The sequence below is a fragment of the Meriones unguiculatus genome, chromosome 5, assembly GCF_030254825.1.
Source record: "Meriones unguiculatus strain TT.TT164.6M chromosome 5, Bangor_MerUng_6.1, whole genome shotgun sequence".
NCBI lineage: Eukaryota > Metazoa > Chordata > Mammalia > Rodentia > Muridae > Meriones > Meriones unguiculatus.
This window is the reverse complement of record NC_083353.1, coordinates 102,925,199-102,949,380: the sequence shown is the minus strand read 5'-3', so window position 1 is coordinate 102,949,380 and position 24,182 is coordinate 102,925,199. Positions and strand designations below refer to the sequence as shown.

The 24,182-nt window shown below is 40.7% G+C and overlaps 1 protein-coding gene across 1 annotated transcript; it reads right to left on the bottom strand.

Moving 5' to 3' along the window:
* Positions 1 to 1,287: 1,287 nt before the first annotated feature.
* On the bottom strand, positions 1,288 to 2,084 carry LOC110548318 (gamma-aminobutyric acid receptor-associated protein-like 2). Its single transcript, XM_060383886.1, has one exon. It carries the CDS (start codon positions 2,003 to 2,005, stop codon positions 1,652 to 1,654), a length of 354 nt encoding a protein of 117 aa, XP_060239869.1. The 5' UTR covers positions 2,006 to 2,084; the 3' UTR covers positions 1,288 to 1,651.
* Between the last annotated feature and the right edge of the window lie 22,098 nt (positions 2,085 to 24,182).

The window sequence follows — 24,182 nt, the reverse complement described above, 5'->3', positions numbered from 1 at the left end:
ATTTGTGTTTGAGAAATCTAAATATACTCATAGTTTTATTGTGTGAGGGCCCATAAATCTTGCTTTATTAAGCAGGTGCAAGCTATGTTACTACCATTTCTACCCAGCTAACTTTCTACTGCATTTTGTGACTAATGAGGTAAAACCTGGATCCCTTGCTTTGATATTTGAGGTCCCTCCAATCCAATCCCAGTTGACACTTTTGGCCCCAATCCCCTCCTGTACTGTTCAAGCTCCTTGTACCCAGCCTGTGATTCATCCCAAATACAGAGTGCCTTTCTCCTCTGCCTTCATACACAGGGGAGAGGAAATGTGGAAATGTAATCTGGCATATTTTAAGGTGAGGCTCGCTGTCTAGGATTCTCTTCTGGATGGATTTCCATTTATCATCTGAATAAGCTGTGCCTTGAGACCCATTCTGGCCATTCCTTTTCTCAGGAACACCTCAAATTCTTCCATGGGAGCTCATCTCACCTCCTTCTTATTGTTCATTGAGATCCTGTTAGTGCATTTCCAGTGATTTGCCTTGAAACATCAGTCATTATATGATCTAATTCCACTGCTAGGATGGGAATTCCAAAATAATGAAGCCTCTGTCCTCTCTCTCCTCCTTCTCCTCCTTGATGCTCTGTGACTCTTGGGGTTGATATCTTTGACCTTATCCACAACCATCCACCATCCTCCCTTGGCATATCAAGCTGCAGTAAGATTAGGCACATCTTCTTCTCCTACTGAGGCAAAATAAGGCAACCCAGGAGGGGGAAAGGGTCCCAAAAGAGTAGGCAACAAAGAGACAGCTCCTGCTTCCACTGTTAGGATTACCCTCTTCCACCATCACCTCCATAGACAAGGCCATTCTCCATTTCCCAGTCCGCAGAGCATTTATGCAGGAAAGGCCTGAATCTATTCATGTATAGTGATTCTGAGCAGAACATTATTAAGACATGACTAAGTCTGAACATATATCTAGCCAGTTGGGTGAAAGCAAGGCTAAATTAAATTTGATTTAACAAAGGCATGAAATGGGACATATTTGGCCTTTTAGCAGCTCATGGCTTTAGACAGTGCTGCTGTTGCCTTGTACCATTCGGCCTCCAGCTTTCATCTGATACCTTCAACAGTTTTTTTTTTTTTTTTTGCCTTTATAAGAGGAAGTTTTATTGTTAATTATTTACCTTAATAGTCTCAGAAAGAAGAACAGATACTAGCTCAGTCCAACATGATTTGCAATTGGCAAAATCTAGTGAAGCAAGTGTTGTGATTGCTAAGGACTTAATTTGGGTGCTCTTAATACTTAGCCATCTAACACTTCGAACATAATCCAAAACAGTGCATCACCCTCTCCTTTTCACTTTAAAACCACACCTACCTCCCTTCATTGTAGAAATATCTTCATTAAATATCATTCCCAGAGTACTGGTTCCCTGGAGCATATAGCCATGAGGACAGTGCACAAAAGAAAACTGAAAATAAAACTCTGTATGATAATTTACTAATCTAAGGAGACAAAACCTTCCAATATATTAAGAAATAAATCCAGTTACAAATGCACTAGTGGGTCTATGTGAAGGCTCTGGTAGAGTAACTGAAAACAGCCGGTTATTAACAAGATACACAAGCAGGAACGGTGCACCTAGCCCAGCACTGGCCCTCAGAAGCCAAAAGTGTTCTCTCCGCTGTAGGCCACATACAAGAATCCATCTTCATCTTTTTCCTTCTCGTAAAGCTGTCCCATAGTTAGGCTGGACTGTGGGACTGTCTTGTCCACAAACAGGAAGATGGCCTTCTCAGAAGGAAGCTGGATTCTTTTCCTGATGATCCACATGCACTGAGCCACAGTGATGTCAGATGGAACCAAGTACTTCCTTTTGTCAGTGTCAATAATCTGAAAGCCTGAGACCATTTCCACGATCACCGGAACCCGGTCGGGGTACTTCGCTCTGATCTTCGCGGATTCCACGCATCTGTGTTCCAGCGAGTGGTCCTCCTTAAACATCCACTTCATGGCAGCGGGAGGCGACGGAGCTGGCTCTCGGAGCCGCGGTCTTTGGCGAAGCGACCACAACAACAATGGAGGCGGCGGCTGCAGCCCCTTCAATAGTTTTGATCCCAGGGTTTCTAGGTTGTTTTTCCCTCCTCAGATTCAGACTCTGAGAAATGAAATTGCTAATGAGAAGTACTTTGGGATCAACAACTAGAAGAGAATGAGGGGAAAAGGTTTGGCCACAGTATGAGTGCAGGGGAGCACTCTGATACAAGCCTAGCGTCTTAGAGTTGCACAGAGGTGGCCAGGAGGCCATGTGTTAAACTCTGGAAAACGTGGTGATCAGCAGAATATGTGGCTGTGCTTATCAAGAAGAGTGACCTTGGGTAGGGCTGCTTCCCAGGCAAGGGAGGTTCCTAAGCAGTATTGCAGCTATGAAGAGAATGCAAACCAAGGAGAGTGTGACTGTACGATCTACCTCTATCCATGAACCTCAGCCACCACAGCACAGAGATTCCTACATATAGATGTTTATTGATGAATCACTCACAGTACTCAAATTACAGAATCAACATAGGTGTCCATCAACAGAACAATGTGTGAAGAAAATGTGCATTATATTCCCAATGAAGATTTATTCTGGCTTAAAGAAAACTGAAGTTATTGATCATAGAAAACAAAATGTCAAAATCAGAAAGACAAATGCCATGGTTTCTCTTATATGTGGATTTCTGTTTGTATTTATTTACATGTAACATGAAAATAGGCAGGAAACTATATATGAAAAGAAAGGTCATAGTAGGAAGGGAATATGGGATGGAGAAGGGGTGAAAATGGTCAAAGTGCATATCATGCATTTAGTTGAATTAAAATGTGTCTATGATTCCTCTAGAAGTGTTTTTTTTTTTTTTTTTTTTTTGTACAGGATTATTTTAGCTATTCTGGGTTGTTTGTTTTTTTCATATGAACTTGAGTATTGTTTTTTAAGGTCCATAAAGAATTGTGTTGGAATTTTGATGACAGTTGCATTGAATCTGTGATTTGCTTTTGGTAAGATGGCCTCTTTTACTATGTTAATCATACCAATCCATGAGCATGGGGGATCTTTCCGTCTTCTGATATCTTTTTGCAATTTCTTCAAAGACTTGAAGCTCTTGACATAGAGGTCTTTCACTTGCTTGATTAGAGTTACAGGAAGATATTTTATGTTGTTTGTGGCTATTTTTCAGGGTGTTAGTTCCTTAATTTCTTTCTCATCTTGTTTATTGTTTGACATAGGAGGGATAGTGATGTTTTTGAGTTAATTTTGTATCCAGATACTTCACTGAAAGTATTTATCAGCTATAGGCATTCCCTCATATCATTTCAGGGATCACTTATATATACTATCACATCATCTGCAAATAGAGATACTTTGACTTCTTTCTTTCCAATTTGTATCCCTGTGATTTCCTTTAGTTGTCTATTGTTCTAGCTAAAACTCCAAGTACTCTATTGAACAGATAAATAAGGAAAGAGTGGAGAGTCGACAGCCTTGTCTTGTCTCTGATTTTAGTGGAATTGCTTTAAGTTTTTCTCTATATAACTTGATGTGGGCTATCAGCTTGCTTTATATTACCTTTATTATGTTTAGGTATGTGCCTTGTGTCCCTAATCCCAGGAGCCTGGCATAACTGGCATCAGGGAGGATTCACTCAGCACCTGATGAAAAGAGATGCAGAGACCCACATCCAAACATTAGGTAGAGCTTGGGGAATCCTGCAGAAGAGAGGTAGGGAGGATTGTAAGAGTCAGAAGAGTCAAGGACACCACATGAAAACCTATAGAATCAATTAATCTGGGCCCATAGGGGCTCACAGAGAATGAACCACCAACTAGGGAGCAAACATGGGACTGACACAGGCCCTCTGCACATATGTTACAGTTATATAGCATGGTCTTTAAGTGGTACTCCTAACAGTGGAAGCAGGAGCTGTCTCTGACTCCGCTGCCTGCTTTTGGGGGATCCTTGCCCCCTCCTGAGCTGCCTCATTTAGCCTCAGTAGAAGAAGATGTGCCTAATCTTGCTGCAACTTGATATGCCAAGGGAGGTCTCCCCTTTTCTGAAGAGAAAGAGAAGAGAGGATTTGAGGGAGGAAGGTATTAGGAAAGGAAGGGGGGCTTTATTGTGACCAGAAATGTAAAACATATACATAAATTAATTAATTAGGAAGAACAATGAACAAACCCTTTAACATCATGAGCAGGATTGTACCTTCTTCGTCTGTAAGCCTGTGAAAATCTAGACTTTTCTCCTGCAGGCAAAACCGAAAAGGGATTGAAGTTGGCTTCTCCGAAGGGCAGCTCCTATCACTTCAGTGTTCTCAAGGCTTGTCAATTGCTCTGTCTAGTGCTGGCTCTGTAGATGCCTGCTTCCAGTCTGTTACTTTAAAATTTCTTTCCTAGTATGCTTCGTCAGACAGAAGTTTTAAATTTATAATCTCCCTTTGTAATTGTTGCCATTTAAATTTTACTCAAGAAAGCTTCCTGACTGTAAATGAATGAATGAATGAATGAATGTGTTTATGAAGTTCATCACTGTGTACAACAACTATATGCCAATTGTAAAAAAAGAGAAAGTAATTATTAGCAGAATAACGTGCAGTGTGTGGCAGAATAGGGCTTCCAGATGGCTCAGCATTATGCTTGAAGGGATATGGGTTGCATCCTCTGGAGGAGGAAGTGACCCTCTTTCCCTACCCACATCCTTCCCTTTCGCAGCTTCAGTGTTCCTCAGGAGCACAGGTCAGACAGCATTCTAGAAAGAAGTGCAGCATCGCTCGCAATAGCTTGATTATGTATTTTAAGTGGGAGAGGGAGAAATCCCTAAAGGCAAGATGCTGAGTGTTATTTTGTGTTTCTGTTTATTGAATGTCCTGATTAGCACATCTTTATAAAGTGCCTCTTGAGCTAATTAAATTAACTTTGCATTGAGACTTGCACCTATTTTCACATGCTACTCAAACGGAAATGCCTTATAGCTAAAAATGTAAGTTTCGCCAAGAAAAAAAAATTATCTCTTTGAATGTGGATTATGGGAGGTGGAACTTCTCTGGTTGGGAAAAAAAATCAAAAGATCTTCTTGTGTCTGGGGTCACTTCTATACCTTCCCAGATACAGCAAAGAAGGGGACACAAACATTCACACCACCTTTGGGGATTCATAACTGTACAGCCCACCCTGTGGCTATAATCCTCAGACTTAACCACCTAGGCCTAGATCAAGCGCATGGATTTCAACTTGCCAAGGTTCCTCTGCTTGGTGGACTGCAGCTGACAGAGTGAGGCTTTAGGCAGGATTCTGAGTTGCTTTTGGGGTTCAGTGAGGCAGTGTGGGGATTGTCAGTACCATCTACCGTGGAACCTGGATAGAAAATCAGCAGCTGCATTTACCCAGACCTCCAAGTCTCTACCAAGGTTCTGCAGAGATTCAACTTTTCCACAGGAGATCTTCCCCTGGAACTTTTATAGAATACTGTATTATACATTGGGTGTTGTAATATATACATCATTTGGTATATATGCAGTTATATGTTGTCTATTTGATTATATATATATATATTTGCAATTTGCGGCAGTTTGCCAATATGCATATAAATTTGTTCAGGTGTTCCTTATTTCATGGTGGGATTACCGCCTGGTAAACTCATTGTAAGTGGGAAGTCATCTGAAGTCAAATTCATTCACTGCACCCATAGCGACAAACTTTGTAGTTGAGCACCAGACACCTCCTATGTGCTCAGAACATTCACTTATCCTACAGTTTGACAGAGTCATCCTATGCAGAATAATGTGTGACTATAGTTCATGTCATTTGTGGGATACCTCTGTCCCTCAAAAGCTGGTCACAGAGAGCACTGTTGTGCTGGTTATTTCCCTGGGTGACCATGTGGCTGTGTGGGTCTGGTGGCTCACTGTCCTATCCAGTTTTGCCAGAGAGGATCTCACATTGCACATTGCTAACAAAGGGAAGTTCACAACTCAAAATTTGGAGTGTGGTTTCTTTTATGTGTATACTGCTTTCGCACCAGCAGAAAGTGGCAAAAGTTGTAAATCAAACCATCAGTTTATGGACCATCTGTGTCTGTTTATCAGAACAACAAAAAGAGGAATCTGAGTAACAGCAAATGTTAATGTCTCTTTTAGCCACTGTGCTAGTCAGGGTTCTCTAGAAAAGCAGAATAAATAGGATGAATATATATATATATATGAATATTCACACATGTGCAAAGAATTATTAACTCAGCTTATGTTAACGTAATAATAAGTTATCTCACACCTGACAGGCTGAGAATATGAGAATATGGCTGGTTCTTGAAGCTGGGTACATTAGTCCTAATCTGGTGTTGAGAACGTGGGAGGTTCCTGGAGAGTCACTAGCCTTTAGTCTAAAATGGGAACCTGGCAGTACTGGTTCTGCTATCAGTGAAGGAATCAGAAGCAGCAACAGGGCAAATCAACTTGGTAACAGGAAGGAAGGCCAATTTAGCCACAAGGAAGGCCAACTGAACAAGAGTGAATAAGCTCTGTTTTGCCACGTCCTTCTTCATGTGGGATGCTACCAGACCCATGCTATGCACATCAATGAAAGCAATCAGGACAGTTCTGTAGTTGAGGATTCCGACTCAGATTGTTCCAATGTGTGGCAAGTTGACATTTGAACCAACCGTCACAGCCATCTTGCAAGTAGCTTTTCTCAGGCCTGATCTATTTATCAGCTAAATTTAACCCCACTTACAAACATTAACTATGACCCATTGCTCAGTTAGTCTGTGACAGTTTCCTCACCCATTAAGAGGTGATAATGAAAAGATCTCTCTCACAGGGCTGCTGTTAGAAGGACATGAACTATGGCTGTTCCCCCTCACAGATCCTGGGACAGACCATAGGGAACATTCTAGTCATTGCAGTATTAAAAATGTACCGGCCTCTTGAGCGATCACTGCTGGTCATCCATGCATATTCTGTAGAGGCTACCCTTCAATCTTCATGGCTCCTTCAGAGGAGAAGACAGCATATTAATCTTAAAATTAATTTTCATATTGGCACGGCTGGAATTTCCAGGTAGTAGAAGCCCCCATGGAAGAGGTTGCTTTGATGGCGAAGAGACCAAGTGAAAGAATGCACAAGACAATTAGCTTAAAATTTTTGGTCTAAGGCTGCAATTAGTTTATTGTTCTCCTCTTTATCATCATGCTGATGGGTGTGGCTATTAAATGCATATATACACACAAACAAATATGTGCTTATGTGTGTAACTACATATGTGTATTTGCCTATTCTTATGATATAAATAAAAATGCCACACACTCAACAGATCTAAATATGAAGACATTTATTTGGCGGGGGGGAGAAGAGACAGAGATAGTGGGAAAGCATAGTAGGCAAGAGAGAGAGAGCAAATGGCAGATGGGTTATTTCTGGAGCAGCTGGCCTAGGTGAAAGGATGTAGGTGGTGACATAGGATGTTGTCAGGACTTTAAAGGCCTCTGAAATCAGGCCAGTTGAATTGCCTGTGCAACAACATAACAACTATATGTATGTGTGTGTGTGTATGCATAAGTGTGTACATTTAATACAGCTCATGTTGTTTTCTTGGGTTTTGGTACAGGGATCTTCATTACTTTAATCTTGCCTTTGAAAAGCAGCAAGAGGTTATGAGAAAGGTAAAGGTTCAAATGTCAGAGAGAACTGAATTCGAATCTTGGTCCTGCTTTGAGCTGTCTGTGACACCCTAAGCAATTACTCATAGGCACCCTACTAATAGCTGTCCACAGTGGCTTGAGGCTTACTGATTGGATCAGGTTATACTTTATCATGGTTGTCTCAAGGGACTGTAAACTTCTGACATGGCTTTAGAATTATTAAATAGGAAATTAACTTTTTATAGCTGGTTTCAAATAGAATGTACTTGAAGCCTCTGAACACTAAAACACTTGTATAAATCTGTGTGGTGACTTTGCTTTGATCACTCCTAACTCATGACAGGGTTCTGTTGCTTATGCAATAGTTACTTAGTGACTGACAGATCCTGGCACAGCTGTACCCACTGGAAATAGTGAGAGTCATGAAGCCAGCATAACTGCCAAACGCAGTTCCAGCAAAGCTGAGCAGATCGCTTCAATTGCTGTCCTTCTATCTGTAACTTTTAGGTTTTGGTCTCTGTGTGTTACATTATTGGGAACTTTCTGCTTTCTGATTCAATTTATATCTTTTCCTAAGAAAAATTATGTCTGAGTCTTTTAAGGGAAATCTTAAAATTAACTTTATCTGACCAGTATTTGGAAGTCTTCTTTATGCCCTGAAGATCATTAGGCACAGATAAGCACACAGCTAGATGAAGCCATTACTCCAGAAATCGTCTTGGGGTATCTGCCCCTGAGCTAACTCAAATAGCATAATTGGTGCAGGGTGAACAGAGGCAATTGACAAACCCTGACTAGCAGGAGAATAGGTTACAGATTCAAGGTCTCTTTTTATTATAGTCTTAAAGCTCTCTGAAAATGTAGTTTAAAGATAAAGGATCATACAGGGAACAAACCAGGAGGAATAAAACTCAGTAATAAGGTAGACTAAAATAAGCTTTTGCTAATTTATAGTGTAGATGATGACACAAATAATAAAAGGAGTTAGGTGTTAGTACTTGCTATTCATAGAAGGACCAGTACAGCTATTTTCTGCTTGTCTGGAATGCTTTCTAATAAGAAACATTGCCAACCTAAAAGGCTGTTACATAAAAAATGTGTTTGCTTTCAAAGAGACACTTCTTACATTCTTTAAATTGGAGTTATAGGGCTAATAATAAGAACAAAATCTGTTCTGATTGTATTTTCTAATTGTAACTGAACTTGTAATCTTGGACAGGTAATGAAAAATCAAACACGTTCTCTGTACCCCTTTGATAATTATTAGTTTGTCTTTGTTCTGTAAACCGTGTATAAAGAAGCCCCTAGTTGCTAGAGGTGAAAGCCACAGACAGGGACTGGTTGCTGGAAGTCAGAGATGCTAAATTTCCCTGACCATAGCCTGACTCATTCTCTCACCTCGACAACTCCCTATCTCCCTTGTCAACAGAGACCCTCTAACCTCTGTGTTAGGGAAGCTCCCCTGCCCCCAAATAGGTAGGCTGGTAATCTAGTGATCGCTAGGATCCTCTTGTCTCTGCTTCCCAACTGTCATTACAGATACATGTGGCATGCCCAGCCATGTGTGGTGTAGTTGTGGATTTGTGTGCATGCTGTGGATTTGAACACAAGTCCTCCCTCTTACTTTTGTAGCAAGTGTTTTTAACCACTGCACATTCTTCATAGCCCTCATTATTTTTTTTTTATAAAGCACAGAGAACCACGTGAGACAGAGTCCAGATGTGTAGAAGGACTCCAGTAGACTGCTGGGTCTCAAACAAGGACGAAGATGGTACCAAGAAAAAGCTCTGAGGGTTTTCTTTCCTCGACATTCTCATCACACACAAGCCTCCTATGGAAACTCTGGACTGTGGGAAAATGATCTGAGAAGCAAAGACTGTCTCAGAGCAAAGGATACTGGAGTTGAAAAGGAGTGGAAATAGGAAAGGAGGCCAAACTGGACAGCAGTGAGATGCTATGTGCTTCTACTGGGTCTCTGTCAGATCTGTAGCTTCTCTACCCTGCGTGCTTGCTAGGTGACTGTTCTTGTCTGTCTTCTTATTGCCCCCTCTCCAGGGCGCCTTTGATCAGTGACCATTCAGCACACCCTTTTTGTAAGATTTCCTAAATCAGAAGTGTTCATTCACTTAATCATTCCTCAATTACTCAGCATGGCAGAACTTCAGATGAATAAAAAATCACTTGTGGAAAATGCATCTCCTTCAGCCATCAAACTTTTTGGCAGAAGTATTAAAAATGCAGGCACGATTTTCCATTAGGACACTGCCTATCCATATTACTTGATGAGATTTTATTATCAAACGTGAGGTAAGTGTGTATACTTCAGCAGCTTGCAGCGACTGCATGCCTTTGTATTTCAGATCCCGGTAAGAGAAATCACAAATGTCAAAATGTGTGTCATTCTCTACATAAAATTTTATGCTAGAGAATTGGAGGCATGTTGCTGTTGAGTCACTGGGTATCATGGCTGACAGGAATACTGATGAGGTGAATTAGTAGGCTGAGGAAGAATGAGGGAGAATGTAGAAATGCTTTACCAGGCACAGGCTTTGAGGTGTATATCTAGCACTGTTGAATTTTCTCACATGCTCTTGTACCAACAACATCCCCATCCCTCTGCATCCGTCTTCTCATAGAGCAACCCATCAGCATGCAGACCAGGAGTTACCAGGAGCTTTGAGATTGGTTTCGCTTTTCAAATGATGATACTCTCAGCATGTGTTTTGAGGAGGAAGCCTTCTATGATTCCCCAGCTTACTATTAGCAGTGACACCCCTGGGCTGGTGGTCCTGAGTTGTTTAAGAAAACAGGCAGAGCACACCACGAGGACATGCATGCCAGTAAGCAGCACTCCTTCACGGTCTCTGAATCAGTTCCCGCCTCCAGGCTCCTGCCTTAAGTTTTTAGTCTGACTTCCCTGGATAATGGACTTAGAAGCTGTAAGAAGCTGTAAGACGAAATAAGTCCTTTCCTCCCCAAGTTGCTTTGATCGTGGTTATTTTATTACTGCAATAGAAAAATAACTAAGATAGTCAAGCTAAGGAAAGAAATAAGCTAGAGTGGTGGGTATGGGATAAGGAGGGTTCATATTCCTTGAGAAAACTGAGGCCAGTCTCCACTGTGGGTGTGTGGAAGTTGCTTTATTCTGGGAATCCAGGCTCATGTAACCCCAGGTTCAACCTCCCCACCCAGAGCCCCTTATCAGGCCTCCACAGTTGAATAGCCTCAGTCACGGGGCATAGCAATCTATATTTCAACAAGCTTCACGGGTGTTCTGATTCACACTGGGCCCAGGACTGAGCATGTGTAGCTTCAGTACAGGATTTTCAAGAGGCTCATCCAAGGCCTCCATTTCAGCTTGTGTCTGCTTGAACAGGCTTTTACCTTACTTCTCATTAAAAATGTCTGGCCCTTCAACTTAATGGGAGGGGAATTATTGTGAAAAGGGACTCAGCCTCTCTTTTGAAAAGTAGAGGAAGATCAAAGAGAGGGGGATAATGATAAATCCACAGTTGATGAACAGTTCTAGCTGGGGGAATGTTGCAGAGTTGAAAAGAATTTGAAGTAATGAATAATGGCTGTGAGCAGTAGGAAGGCAGGTGATTGCTGGACTTGTTTCTCTCCTTTGCCCTGGCATGTAGTACTCCACTGAATGTTTCTCATCCGCTCCTACAGCTCCGTGGCCATTCTTGGAAATATGCACTTTCCGTGTCTTGGAACAGCGGTGCTGTCTGATGGTTCCCAACAGAGGCTAGATTGCTATTATATGTTAAACTGAGGCAGCTGGCTCCCTGGTGTGTATAAAATTCAGTCATGATACAGCTACTCAATAGTTTAAGCCAGAGTGAAAGGTAAATAATACTTAAGGAACTTATAAAGCAAGTGTGTAACCATTTTTTTTTCACAATTCATGGTTTTATTTAACGAGCTCCAGCACCATAGGACGAGAGTTGCCCCCAAAGGCCTCAATCAGCTAGACTTTTGAACAGAAACGCAGAATGTAAATTAGTTTTTAACTAAAATCATACTGCTATTACTTTTTATGGAACCCATAATTTCTGGTGGAGAGCAGGTGTATAGGAAACCGTTATTATGGAAATGCCTTGCGGGATTTGACCAACCGCCTTTGGATGGTGAATGAATACTTGGTGGCTGATTTATGTGTTGCAAGTGTCTGTGTAGGGCTAAATGCATGCCATGGGGTTCCTAATAATGCAGCTTTTATGGCTGTGTAGGTTGCATGCTTCATCTTTTAGTTCCTCCGTGGTTATATTTACTTACTTGTAATTTTAAAGTAGGGGGAGACATGCTTTCTTTCAATTACAATCTCAGGGTAGATCTCTTCTTTGGGACGCTTGGTGAACTGTCCATTCTTCATGGAGACAGAAAAGGAAAGAGCCACTGGGCAGAGTTTTGTCTTTCTACCTGATAACTGAAAATAAGAGCCTTTTTTCTTTTTTCTGTTCCTCCTCAAGGCTGCTGAGTACTTTGGAAATCAAAGTGATGTTCAAAACAGGACCAGTGCTTGCATCACTGATTTTACATGCTAATGATTGCAGACTATCCCAAAGTTCCAAGGATTTAGACTCTCATTTCCTACTGCATCCAAATTTTGCTCTCGATGTGGGGATTCCCAGTCCTCACAGTTGTACAGCAAGTACTTTAGCCACCAGGCCATCTCCACAGCTGCTGGGAACCAGAGAGGTTCACCTGCAACCAGCTTTGGAGAGTGGTTTTCAGCCTTAAGTAAAAGCATTTCGATTCTACAGGCATAAAGAGGTCCTTTTTTTTTTTTTTTTTTTTTTTTTTTTTTTCCCTCAGAGCCCTGTCCATGTATTGGGTCTCATGTTGAAAACATCGCTCTGCAGTTACACAGAGGTTGATGGTTGGTGTTTCAGAACCCTGTCTAACTTATCTCTGCTGTACGTATGTGGTGTCTGGGCACACAGTAGGTGCGTAGCACAGCTCGAAGGTGGTGGAGTTGAAAGGGTCCCTTAATTAAAGCGAATGGAAGAAAGGAAGCTGGTTGCTGTTTGGCATATCATGCCAGAGCCGGCCTGAGAGCTAACTAGACAGGAAGCAGCCATCTGCAATGGCTGTGCATAGCTCACCCCACTGAGAATGTTAATTATGTGTTTAAAGGGAGACAGGGAGCCCTCTTGGCTTCTGGCACACAGCAGTGGGAAAGGGGAAAGAAGACTGAATCGTCTTTCCAGTTTGTGTTGCCAGCTCTCTGCAGCCCTGGAGAGAGAGTGCCTGCATTCCTAGAAGGCAGCACTGTGTCTGCTCATCTAGGAGGACTTTTCAGTGCCTGTCCTTCTGATGATGAGTCTATCCCTTCCTCACCTAAGGAGATGGTGGTGAGCATGAGTGCCCGTTCATGTATGCCAAGGGCAGAGGTCAACCTTGGGCATCTTTAGCTGCTGCTCACCTTATTTTTGTTGACATTGAAACAAGGTTTATGACTAGCCTGGAACTCACGATTAGATAATTCTAGATGGCCAGCAAACCCCATGGATCTTCTTGGCTTTGCCTCTGTAATTCCAAGATTAAACATGTGTACACCCGTGTTGGCATTTTTAATGTTGGTTTTGGAGACCACACCCAGATCCCCAGTCCTGGCTGTTCTTCAGTCCCTTTCTTAGAGCCTTGCCCAGATCTTCTTTTCTGAAGTTCTTCAGTTCTGCTCAGTTCTGGTCTATTACAGCTCCTTTCTACCCACATACACTAGGTGTGGAAAATATAAGCTGATTAAGGCCAACATTAAAATATATGTCAGTATTTTAATATGTGTCATCCTGGACTTAATAATTCTATGTTCAGAACTTTATCCTATTGAAATGTTCCCTAAAGGAAGTATAAAATATAATGCCCGTAAAGACTTAGAGTTTAGAAGTAGCTGCAAGATTTATCAGTAAAGAATTACTTAAATCTTGCCACAGTCTTTTTTATGTAACTGCTAAAATGAATAAGGTAGATTTCTATATAGTGATTTAGCTCTGTTATGCTGAGAGGGAACATTCTAGAATACTGTACATTGTAAGACACCATTTTCACGTATTGAAAGCATGTCCACTATTAATTTATTCAACATATATTTATTTAGCATGTACTACTTGCACACAGTGACAAAAGGATTCAAAACCAAACATCTGTTCTTTGTGGGGATTGAATTTTCATGCAGGAGAATGAACAAGAAATATAATAAGTAGTGAAACTACTTAATGTGGTAAGAGGAATTAGCATTAAGTATAAATAGTAGAGTGGATGACAGTGTCCTCTGAGACTTACATGGGTCCTGGAGGAAGACAGGCAAGTTTCATTTTGTGCTAGCTCTAGTTAGTCAGAAGTTAAAGGGCTTCTTGGTTCTCTTCAGAATCTTCAGTCTCTCTCAGTCCAGGAGACCTTCCTCATCCACATGTAAACACTTAAGACCCTTGCCTTTCTTAAAAGCAAAGAAAAGCAAAGCTAAATTTCCTTTGTTCTCAAGCTCCCTGGGGTCCAGGTCTGCCTTTCTTTTGCCTTTGATTTTAAGATCTTGAAAGAGTGGCAGACTTTGAAGGTCTTGGGTTTTACTCACCTACCCAGGCTCCCTGTCCTAGCTCTTGTGTTGTTGAACCTGCTCTCCTGAGTCACCAGGGAGTTTCGAGGATACACCATCTCAGATGCTGATTTCTGAGGCTCCCCTGGGATGCCCTTCTCACATGTGAGGTTCTATCCTGAGAAAACTTTTCTTCTCCCACACATTCTCCTGGAGGACTTCATTGAACTTCTTTCTTTTAAATTTACTTTTTGATTTCTCCTGAATTTAGATGTCCACTTCTATCTTTGTTCAACTTTCAACTCCACGTGATTATCTCTATTGGGTACCACATGGCTTAAAACTGAAATTACAATACTTTTTAAGTTTTCTTATCTAGTGTGTTGTGTACTTGGGTATAGGTGTGTCTGTCCATGTAAAAATTAAGGTCCAAGACTGACATCAAGAATCTCTCTTTATTACTCTGCACTTGTTATTTGAGACAAAATATCTCAATGAACCTAGACCTAATTGATTTGACTAGACTGGTGTCCTCCCGTCACTCCAGCCCTGGGATTTTATGTAATTTCTGGTATCCAAATTCAGGTTCTCCACCTTGCACTGTGTCTCACTAGCCCACAGCCTTCCTTTTCTATTAAGTCTTTTCCTATTGTTTTTCTCCCTGTAACAGGGATGTTACTATTGAGTAACCGAGATAGAAAGTTGGATTTACCTGTTGTGCAAATGTGTCCTTTTCGTTTCTATGGTATTGGTCCCAGAGAGTGTTTGTACTTCTAGGGCACCAAATTCACTGGGCGTTTGACAGTAGTAAGGAAAATTAAAGATAGATTTGTTGCAGAAACATCACTGGGTTTTTTTCCACACTGTTTCATTTCCTACTGAGAGAGTAGAAATTTGATATTTCTTACCTGATTTGGATCTTGACCGGATCCCACTATCAATTCTCAGCAGAAGCATGTAGACTGTCAGGCTTCTTTCCATGCCTAGCTATGAAACAGTGCGTGCCTGTCCAGCAACCCCATGTTTCTCATCTCTGTGGCCAGAAGCAATAGGCTGCAATTTCTTGAAAAGCAAAGTACACAAGTAAAAAACAAAACAACAGGAGCTCCATAAGGACCAAATATATCTGGGTACACGGGTCTTTTATGAGACTGTTTCTCCAAACAAGGACCATGTATGGATGTAACCTAGAACCTCTGCTCAGATATAGCCCTTGGTAGCTCCGTATCCAAGTGGGTACTCTAATAAGGGGAACAGGGACTGTTTCTGACATGAACTCACTGGCAGGCTTTTGACCTCCATTCCCCGCTCCCCTGATGGAGGAGCAGCCCTGCTAGGCCACAGAGGAGGACTTTGCACCCAGTCCTGAAGATACCTGATAAACCAGTATCAGATGAAAGGGGAGGAGGTTCTCCTCTATCAGTGGACTTGGAAAGGAGCAGGGAGGAGATGAGGGAGGGAGGGTGGGATTGGGAGGGAATGAGGGAGCGGGATACCGCAGGGATACAAAGTTAACAAACTGTAACTAATATTAAAAAAATTAAATATATATATATAAGACAACAAAACAAAAGAAAAAATAAAAATCTCTTCAGTCTCCTTTCTGAGAAGAAAACCCTGAACTAGAGCTGCTTGTTGAGAACATCCACTGGGCATGCTATAATCCAGGATACATTGTTATTCAATTTATCCACTAAGGTTATGGAGCCGTTTGTCACAGCAGGTAACGTTAATTACTCTAATTCAGTCGTCAACTTATAATTCCTCCCATGCCACTTGGCAGTACAAACTAGTGTTTCCCGAGACTCTGTGAGATCATGCGCGAGTGTAGTAACCATCCATCACTGATCGTGCTTGACAGTCTGCGGCACAAGTCTGCAGAGAGCCCTCCTAACACTATATATTTGCAACAGTTCTTTCACTTAGCTTCTGTCTTGTCAGGTCCTGACCTGCCTTGGGCTCTGGGTGCACATACTTGCTGCTAATGCAGTAGTGAATCTATTCTGTGTGCTGGAGTTAGGCTCACATCAATCCTCACGGTGTCAGAGGCTTGCCTCTGTCCCCTCCCAGCCTACTGATCTGATGATCTCCAGCCTCTGTTTCTCAGCTATTTCCTTAACGGCTCTTTGAGCTGTCCTTTATCATTTTTATGAGATACATATGGGGCGTTAGTAAATCCAGGGCTACGATTGCATATCTCTTGACAGCCATTGTGGTCCACAATCTTTTGTTAGACACAACAAACTTAGGTGAGGCCACAGTGGAACACATATCATGCAGGTCAGCTTAGCTCCAGGCGGCATGCTAGTGCTCAAACACACATTCAGAGCATATTGCTGTAAAGTGTTAAAGGCAGAAGAGATCTGTAGAAAATAACATTGCAGAGGCAGATTCCGAAATGTGGAACTGACACTGCTATGAGCTGGAGCTGTTGGCTTATTTATTGCTTTGTTCTACTGCTACAGACAGGAATGCCATTCTTTGCCATGAATCTGTATTATATTAGGATACATCTGTTTGTGAATAAATTTAGAACAAGTTTTCAACAGTCTGAAAAAAAGAAGGGTCCTTTAATAAAAAAGAAGGTTCTAGGAAAATTGCAGGTTGTTTTATATGTTGACTCCTCAGTCTTTAAAATTTATTTGGTGATTCTGTGTCTCCAAGTCTGTCTGTCCATCTCTGTCTCTATCTTTGTCTCCATAATCTCCTCTTTCTGTGTATGTGTGTGTGAAAGTATATTTGTGTCTTTGTATGTACACATGAGTGCAGATGCCTACAGAGACCAGACAAAGGCAATAAACCCACTTGAATTGGAGTGACAGGTGGATATAAGCTATCTGACTTGGGAACTAGGAACCAAATTTACATCCTCTTCAAGAACAGTGCATGCTGTTTTTTGGGGGGAGGGCAATGAGGGAAATTAAATTACAACTTTAATGTCATGCTTTTACATTCTGTCAAAACGGCGAAGCCCAAAGTTCTGTTAATAGCACCCCTTTAACTCTTACAAACTTGTCACAATTGGTTAAGTGAATACAATCGCTTTGAAAAACTGTATGGCACAATCTGCTTACAATTGCGATATCCATATTCTATGGCAGTGTATGCTCTTAATTGATGACCTGTCTCCCTAACCCTAGCTCCTCTTTCTGGAGGAGTTTTATCTTGGAGTGGCCTCATAATATCATGATGAGTGTGCTTTAAGGTAATAAATCTTGTAAAAGTGTGTTTGCATAGACTTTGTGGCAAAAACATGTTAGGCCAAGTTCATGGCTTCACTGATGGTTGTCTTCTTTCTGGACAACCTTTTTAGGTAGAGAGAAGAGAGCCCTAAAAGTTATATAGTGAGCATTGCTACAGTTAAATATTAGGGTATTATATCCGACTATCAACTTAACATAAACCTAGAGTCACCTGGGAAGAGGAAACCTCAACAGAAGAATTGCCACCATCAGATTAGCTTGTGGCCATGTCTGTAAGACATTGTCTTGATTGCAAATTAATTTAAGAATGCGCAGGATACTGTGGGTGTTGCCATGTGCAGGAGTGTAGGCCCAGGCTATTAAAGAAAGCTAGCAGAGAAAACCAGGAAGAGAAAGCCATTAGACAATGCTCTCTCATGTTCTACATTAGTCCCTGACTCCAGGCTCCTTTCTTGATGTTTTGCCCTGACTTCTTTCAGTGATGGACTGTGATTCATAACTACAAGCTAACTAAATTCCAAGGTTAGCTTTGGTCTTGGTCTTTAACACAGCAAGAGAAAGCAAACAATAGTAAGAAGCAAGGATATGGATTAATTCTACTGACCAGTTATTGGCAGCCTGGACAGATATTTCTGAACATGACATACCTGCTGAGCTTAACTGTTGTTTCCTGGTTTGAGGAGACAGAAGCCTACAAAGATGTCTTTGAACTTGATCGCAAGCACCAAAATGGCTCCTTCATATCCCTAATTTGTTGCTTTGATCATTCACTGTAGTGTTTTGATTTTTAGCTCTCTCAGTAGATGGGGCCTGGGGCAAGCCCAAGCTTCAGATGACGTATCTATAACTCAATAGAACAATTATGTCTGAGAACAAAGGCCATCTGGGTGTTTTTGTTGTTGTTTTGATAAATTGGATGTGCTATGAGCATTGGAACAAATGGGCATATACACACACAAAACAGACAACAGCAAATCCAAACAAAGCTAAACAGTCTCCAAAACAAACCTAGAAATCCCAGAACCCAGATGTAGGCCTGATGCCTTTCCCACAAACAAATTCAAATGGGGTCATAAATGTAAATGTGTGCAAATCTCAAGTTCCTAAAAGATAGCAAAAAGAATAAAAAAAACCTAGGTGACTTTGGCTTTGGTAGTTACTGTGGTAGTAATGCAGCACCTAAAATAAAATACCCGTGAAAAAAACAGAGAAATTAGACTTTACTAGAATAAAAACCATTCTATTCTATAAAAGACATAGTGTGGAGAATGAAAATATAAGACAGATTGGAAGAACAGACTCGCAAGCAGATAAGGAACTGGTATCAGAAATATGCAAATCAGAAATTTGCATAACTCTAAAATTATAAAACAACCCAACTGAAAAATAGGTAAAAATATTCACTATTCTACCAAAGAGGAGTTACGGATGGCAGATAAGCACACAGAACAATGCTTAGCACCACTTTTAGCTAGTAGCTTATGATGTAAGCAGCAGCATGAATCTCTTCTTTACTTATTAAAGTAACTGAAATTCAAAATGCCAGCAATACCAAATGCTGAAAGAGAAATGGAGCAATAGAAGCACTTGATTTTGCTGGTGCCAATTCAAAGTTGTATGGAAAGCTTGAAAAACAATTTAACTTTTGGTTCTAAACTAAAAGCCTTCCTGTGAGATCTAGAAACTACTTGGGTTTCAGCTCACTTGGATAACAACTCCGTCACAGTTAGAACCTGAGCGTGGATGGTTACAGCAGCTTTGTTTGTGACTGCCAAACACTGGAAGCAATCAAGATGCTCTTCAGCAGTCAAATGGACAAAATGGGTGTGTCTATAACCTGGATACTATTTAACAGCATGAAGATTCAAGTGTATCTTATCACATGGGAAAAGCCAATATGTACCTATGTAAGTATGTACATATGATTTCAACTACATGCCATTTTGAAGAATTCAAAACTAAGGATACTGTAAGGTATTTGCCAGGACTTTGGGAATAGGAAGGGTAGAATAAGTGGACCACAGGAAACTTTTAGAGCAATCTATTTGTTCTTTGTGTCCCTGGAATGTGGAATGTGCCAGCATACATTTGTTGACTTCCACAGAACATACAGAGTGAGTGCTAATTTTAACATGGATTCAAGTTACTGTATTGACACTGACACATCATTTATAGCCGATACACCACACTAATGCAACATGGTAGTGAGCTGTAGGAATGTTATGGTAGGAATGATGTAGGATGTGGGGATTGGCTATCTTTTCTACGCAGTTTTATTTGTTTGTTTTTTAAACCTAAAATTATTCTCAAAAAAAGGAAATCTCTTTTAAAAGTACAGTCAGACATAACTTCTGTCAGTGGCAAGGAAGGGACTTCTGAGAACCATCTTTCTCCCAAAACACCAAAGAGAACTTGCAAAAACAGAGAACCAGCCTTACAAGAACCATGAAAGGTAGTAAATCAGAAAGGTGGTCAGCAAAGAGAAAGCACTGTAGCAGGGTGCTTCCTCCCTTCTTCTCTTCCTCCTTCCCTCCTTCTCTCCTCCCTGTTTCCCTCCCCCTCCTTCCCTTCCTACCATTTTTCTCTCTCCCTCCCTTCTCTCTTTCCCTTCCCCTCCCTCCCTCCTCTTCCCTTTCCTCCTTTAATGCATCCATGATTTTTCTATCTCTCTGGGATAGTAGGAGTTTTAGAAACAGCAATATACATCCCTAGTGTGCATACCTAGTTCTAGAGAAAGCAATATGTATTTTGTCCCTGAGGAACTATGTCTGTGTATTTTGATATAGTGAACTGTCACAGGAGACTTCCTTTTCTTTCAACTATTTTGGAACTATATAAGGGTGAAGAAACTACATGTGTCTGAAACTCAATGAAAACCACATAGAAGGTTCTTTCCATTGGGGGAAAAAGAAGAGAAAAAATAACATTCTGGGAGCCTGGGTGACTTATTGTAGAGGTCGTGGGGCTTATAAAGCTACCATGTGTGCAAGGAACCTAGACAAACACACATGCTCATGATGGAACTGTGTTTCAGAAGATCTGAGGAGACATTTTCACCTGTGACTGGGCCGTGCATGCAGAGCAAGCAGGAAATGAAAGCTAAGACAGAGTTCTGAATGGCACAGCTATCACTGAGGGGTCCTTTGACACAAAGCTGGCTTGCCAGGCTACAATCCATTTTCCCCCTTTGTTTTGTTTCATTTTCTGTTAATTTTTGAATGTCATTAGTTTTTTTTTAAAAAATTTTTCTTTCATTTTTGTTTGTATAGGAAATATGCAGGGTCCGCTTAAATACATTTAAAACAAAGAAAGAAATAAGAAAGTATGACTTATGCTCAGCAAAAAGGAAATTACCAAGAGACTATCCCCGAGGAAGCGCAAATCCTAGACTACATTGAGCAAAGTCTTTAGGTGACCTCTTTCCAGTATTCTTAGAAAGCTAAAGGAAAGCATCGAAAAACAACTAATAAGACAAACAAAAAGTCCAGATACAGAAAAAAAAAATTCACGTAATAATCTGAAAATCTCTCTTACATTCTGGGCCAGGAACTTTTTCTGGACCTCATAGCCAGAGTTAATAGTGCACCATGAGGTCACTTAAGACTTAAGGCTGCTCACCTACTATGTATTCAGCCAGCCTGTTTAACCCACCTTTCAGAGAACAAGCTAACAATCAGCCAGTACATGCACTGGATTTCCCATGGAATCTACTTTTACAACATAAGCTAATGCATAGTTGGAGTCTTAAGTTATGTGCTTTTCCATGCTTCTGACTCAGGTAATCCATGTGTATCATTTGCTGAAAAGAGGAGATAGAAAATAGATGGAAAGCAATCTTATAAAATGAATATCTACCATAAATATTCAAAGCAACATGCATATTACTTGACAAAGAATGAGGTTTGTAATGGTTTGTTTTCTGTGTTTGTCGGGGTCAGTTGGAGTCAGTGACTGAGTACTTGTCAAAGCATGTTAAAGATTGTTATAAAGAATTTCCCCTACCCCCATGTGATGCTTTTTGTGCTGTTTAATAAGTAATGAGAAAAGTACCTTGTTTGGGGGAGACACAGACACAGGAAGTTTTAGAGACAGACATGGACACAGGGACACACAAGACAGCATTCAAACAGGCACAGATTCAGACTCCTACAACAAACAGGAGGATAAGAAACAAGGAAGAGAGACACCAAACATTATTGGTGACTCTCAGTTTATTATTAATGTGTTCAAACTGACCAAAAGATATGAAATAGAATCTAAATAGTGACCTAAAAATATACTATCTGGATTGTTACCTGATTTTGGCTATTACAAGTAAAGCTGCTATGAACATGGTTGAGCAAATGTTCTTGTTGTGTACTTGAGCATATTTTGGATATATGCTTAGGAGTGATATAGCTAGATCTTGAGGTAATACTATTCCTAAATTATCTGAGAAAGCATCAGATTGATTTCCAAAGTGGCTGTATAAGTTTACATTCTACCAGCAATGGAGGAGTTCCCCTTTCTCCACATCCTCTCCAGTATGTGTTGTCACTTGAGTTTTTGATCTTAGTCATTCTGATGAGTGTAAGGTGAAATCTCAGGGTCATTTTGATTTGCATTTATCTGATGACTAAGGATGTTGAGCATTTCTTTAAGTGTTTCTCTGTCATTCGATATTCCTCTATTGAGAATTCTGTTTAGCTCTGTACTCCATTTTTTAATTGGATTATTTGATTTGTTGTTGTTTAACTTCTTGAGTTCTTTATATATTCTGGATATTAGCCCTCTGTCAGATATAGGGTTGGTGAAGATCATTTTCCAATCCATAGGTTGTTCCTAAGTTGAGGAATGGATACAGAAATTGTGGTACATTTACAGAATGGAATACTACTCAGCGGTTAAAATCAAGGAAATTATGAAATTTGCAGGCTAATGGTGGGGACTAGAAAAGATCATCCTGATTGAGGTATCCCAGAAGCAGAAAGACACACTTGGTATATACTCACTTATAAGTGGATATTGGACATACAACATAGGATAATCATACTAAAATATGTACACCTAAAAAAGCTATGCAAGAAGGAGGACCCTGGGTAAGACGCTCAATCCTCATTCAGAAAGGCAAAATGGATAGACATTAGAGGAGGGTGAAAACAAGGAACAAGACAAGAGCCTACCCACAGAGGGCCTCTGCAAGACTCTACCCAGGAGGGTATTAAAGCATATGCTGAGACTCATAGCCAAACTTAGAGCAGAGTGCAGGGAATCTTATGAAAGAAGGGGGAGATAGAAAGACCTGGCAGAGACTGGAGCTCCACAAGGAAAGCAACAGAACCAGAGTATCTGGGCACAGGGGTCTTTTCTGAGACTGATACTCCAAACAAGGATCATGTATGGCGATAACCTAGAACCTCTACACAGATGTAGCCCATAGCAGCTCAGTCTTCAAGTGGGTTCCCTAGTAATGGGAACAGGGGCTGTCTCAGACATGAACTCAGTGACTGGCTCTTTGATCACCTCCCTCTGAGAGGTAGGAAGCCTTACCAGGTCACAGAGGAAGACAATAAAGACAGTTTTGATGAGACCTGATATGCTAAGTTCAGATAAAAGGGGAGGAAGACTTCCCCTATCAGTGAACTGGGGAGGGGTCATGGGAGGAGAAGAGGGAGGGAGGGCAGGACTGAGAAGGTATGAGGGAGGAGGCTACAGCTGGGATACAAAGTGAATAAATTGTAATAAATAAAATTTTTTTAAAAATAAAAAGTATACAGTCTACTATGAAAAATTTATGATTTCAGTAGTATGTCTTGAATAAGGGTAATAAATAAATGACAACCAGCTCAAGATTATTGTTATGATTGTTTCCAATGGTCTAATTCAAACAAGGTAATAAAGATTGAACAGGTAACCTAAGAGTTATATGACCAGTCAACAAACTGGATCCAAGACTATAATCTAGCTGTCTGTCATCTTTCTGTCCATCAATCATCTGTCTGTTTATCCCTCTCTCGAGAGTCTATCTGTAGAAGTACGAAGAGGCTTAAGTTAATGAAAACAGAATTGCTCCTGAAGTATGATGCTGTAAGACCCTGTGAGCTGTCATTGGGGTCTTAGGAGGACTCAGGGAAGCTGCTGAGGTGATACCTCCCAGCTCTTCTGAAGTCAACAGGAGCCAGCCTAGCTGAGCCCAGGCTCAATTTTACTATGGTAAACACACATTTACATCTTTCACGTAGGGTTTGAATATTCGGTGAGATAATTTTCCAGGGCCACTTTACCATTCCCCTAGAGGTTCCTATATTTTAGGGTTGAGACTCAGATGTCATCATGCTTTGCACAGATTGCCCCCTATGCCTTAATTTCTAAACAAGTACCAAAATACTTGGCTTTAAAGCAAAAGTAGATGGAGTTTGGGCCTGGAGAGTTAGTCCCTAGGTATCCACAAGCTCCTTGTTTCTCCAGAAGGTAACACATTTTTACTGGTTCTCTAGACATAAAAATGTGTCAATGGCTCACTCTATATTTGTTATTTGGAAGTTGAAATATTAACTTGTATAACTCCCCAGTAAGTTGAAGGAATGCTAATTCCATTTCATTAAAAAAAAAATGTCTGACATAAAGCCAGAAGATACGTTTTGGTAGTATTAGAAAATGCCAAATAATTCAATGTAAAGCTACATCTGTCAAAGCGAGAATGTGTTTTTAAAATGTATATTATTGAATTGTAAGGCATACTAGAATTAGTTATTTGAGGCACAAGAACTCTAAATGATCAAAGGTTTATTG

What these genes read in the sequence shown, in the direction of transcription:
- LOC110548318 (XM_060383886.1), bottom strand. Translation starts at nt 2,005, where the DNA reads ATGAAGTGGATGTTTAAGGAGGACCACTCGCTGGAACACAGATGCGTG.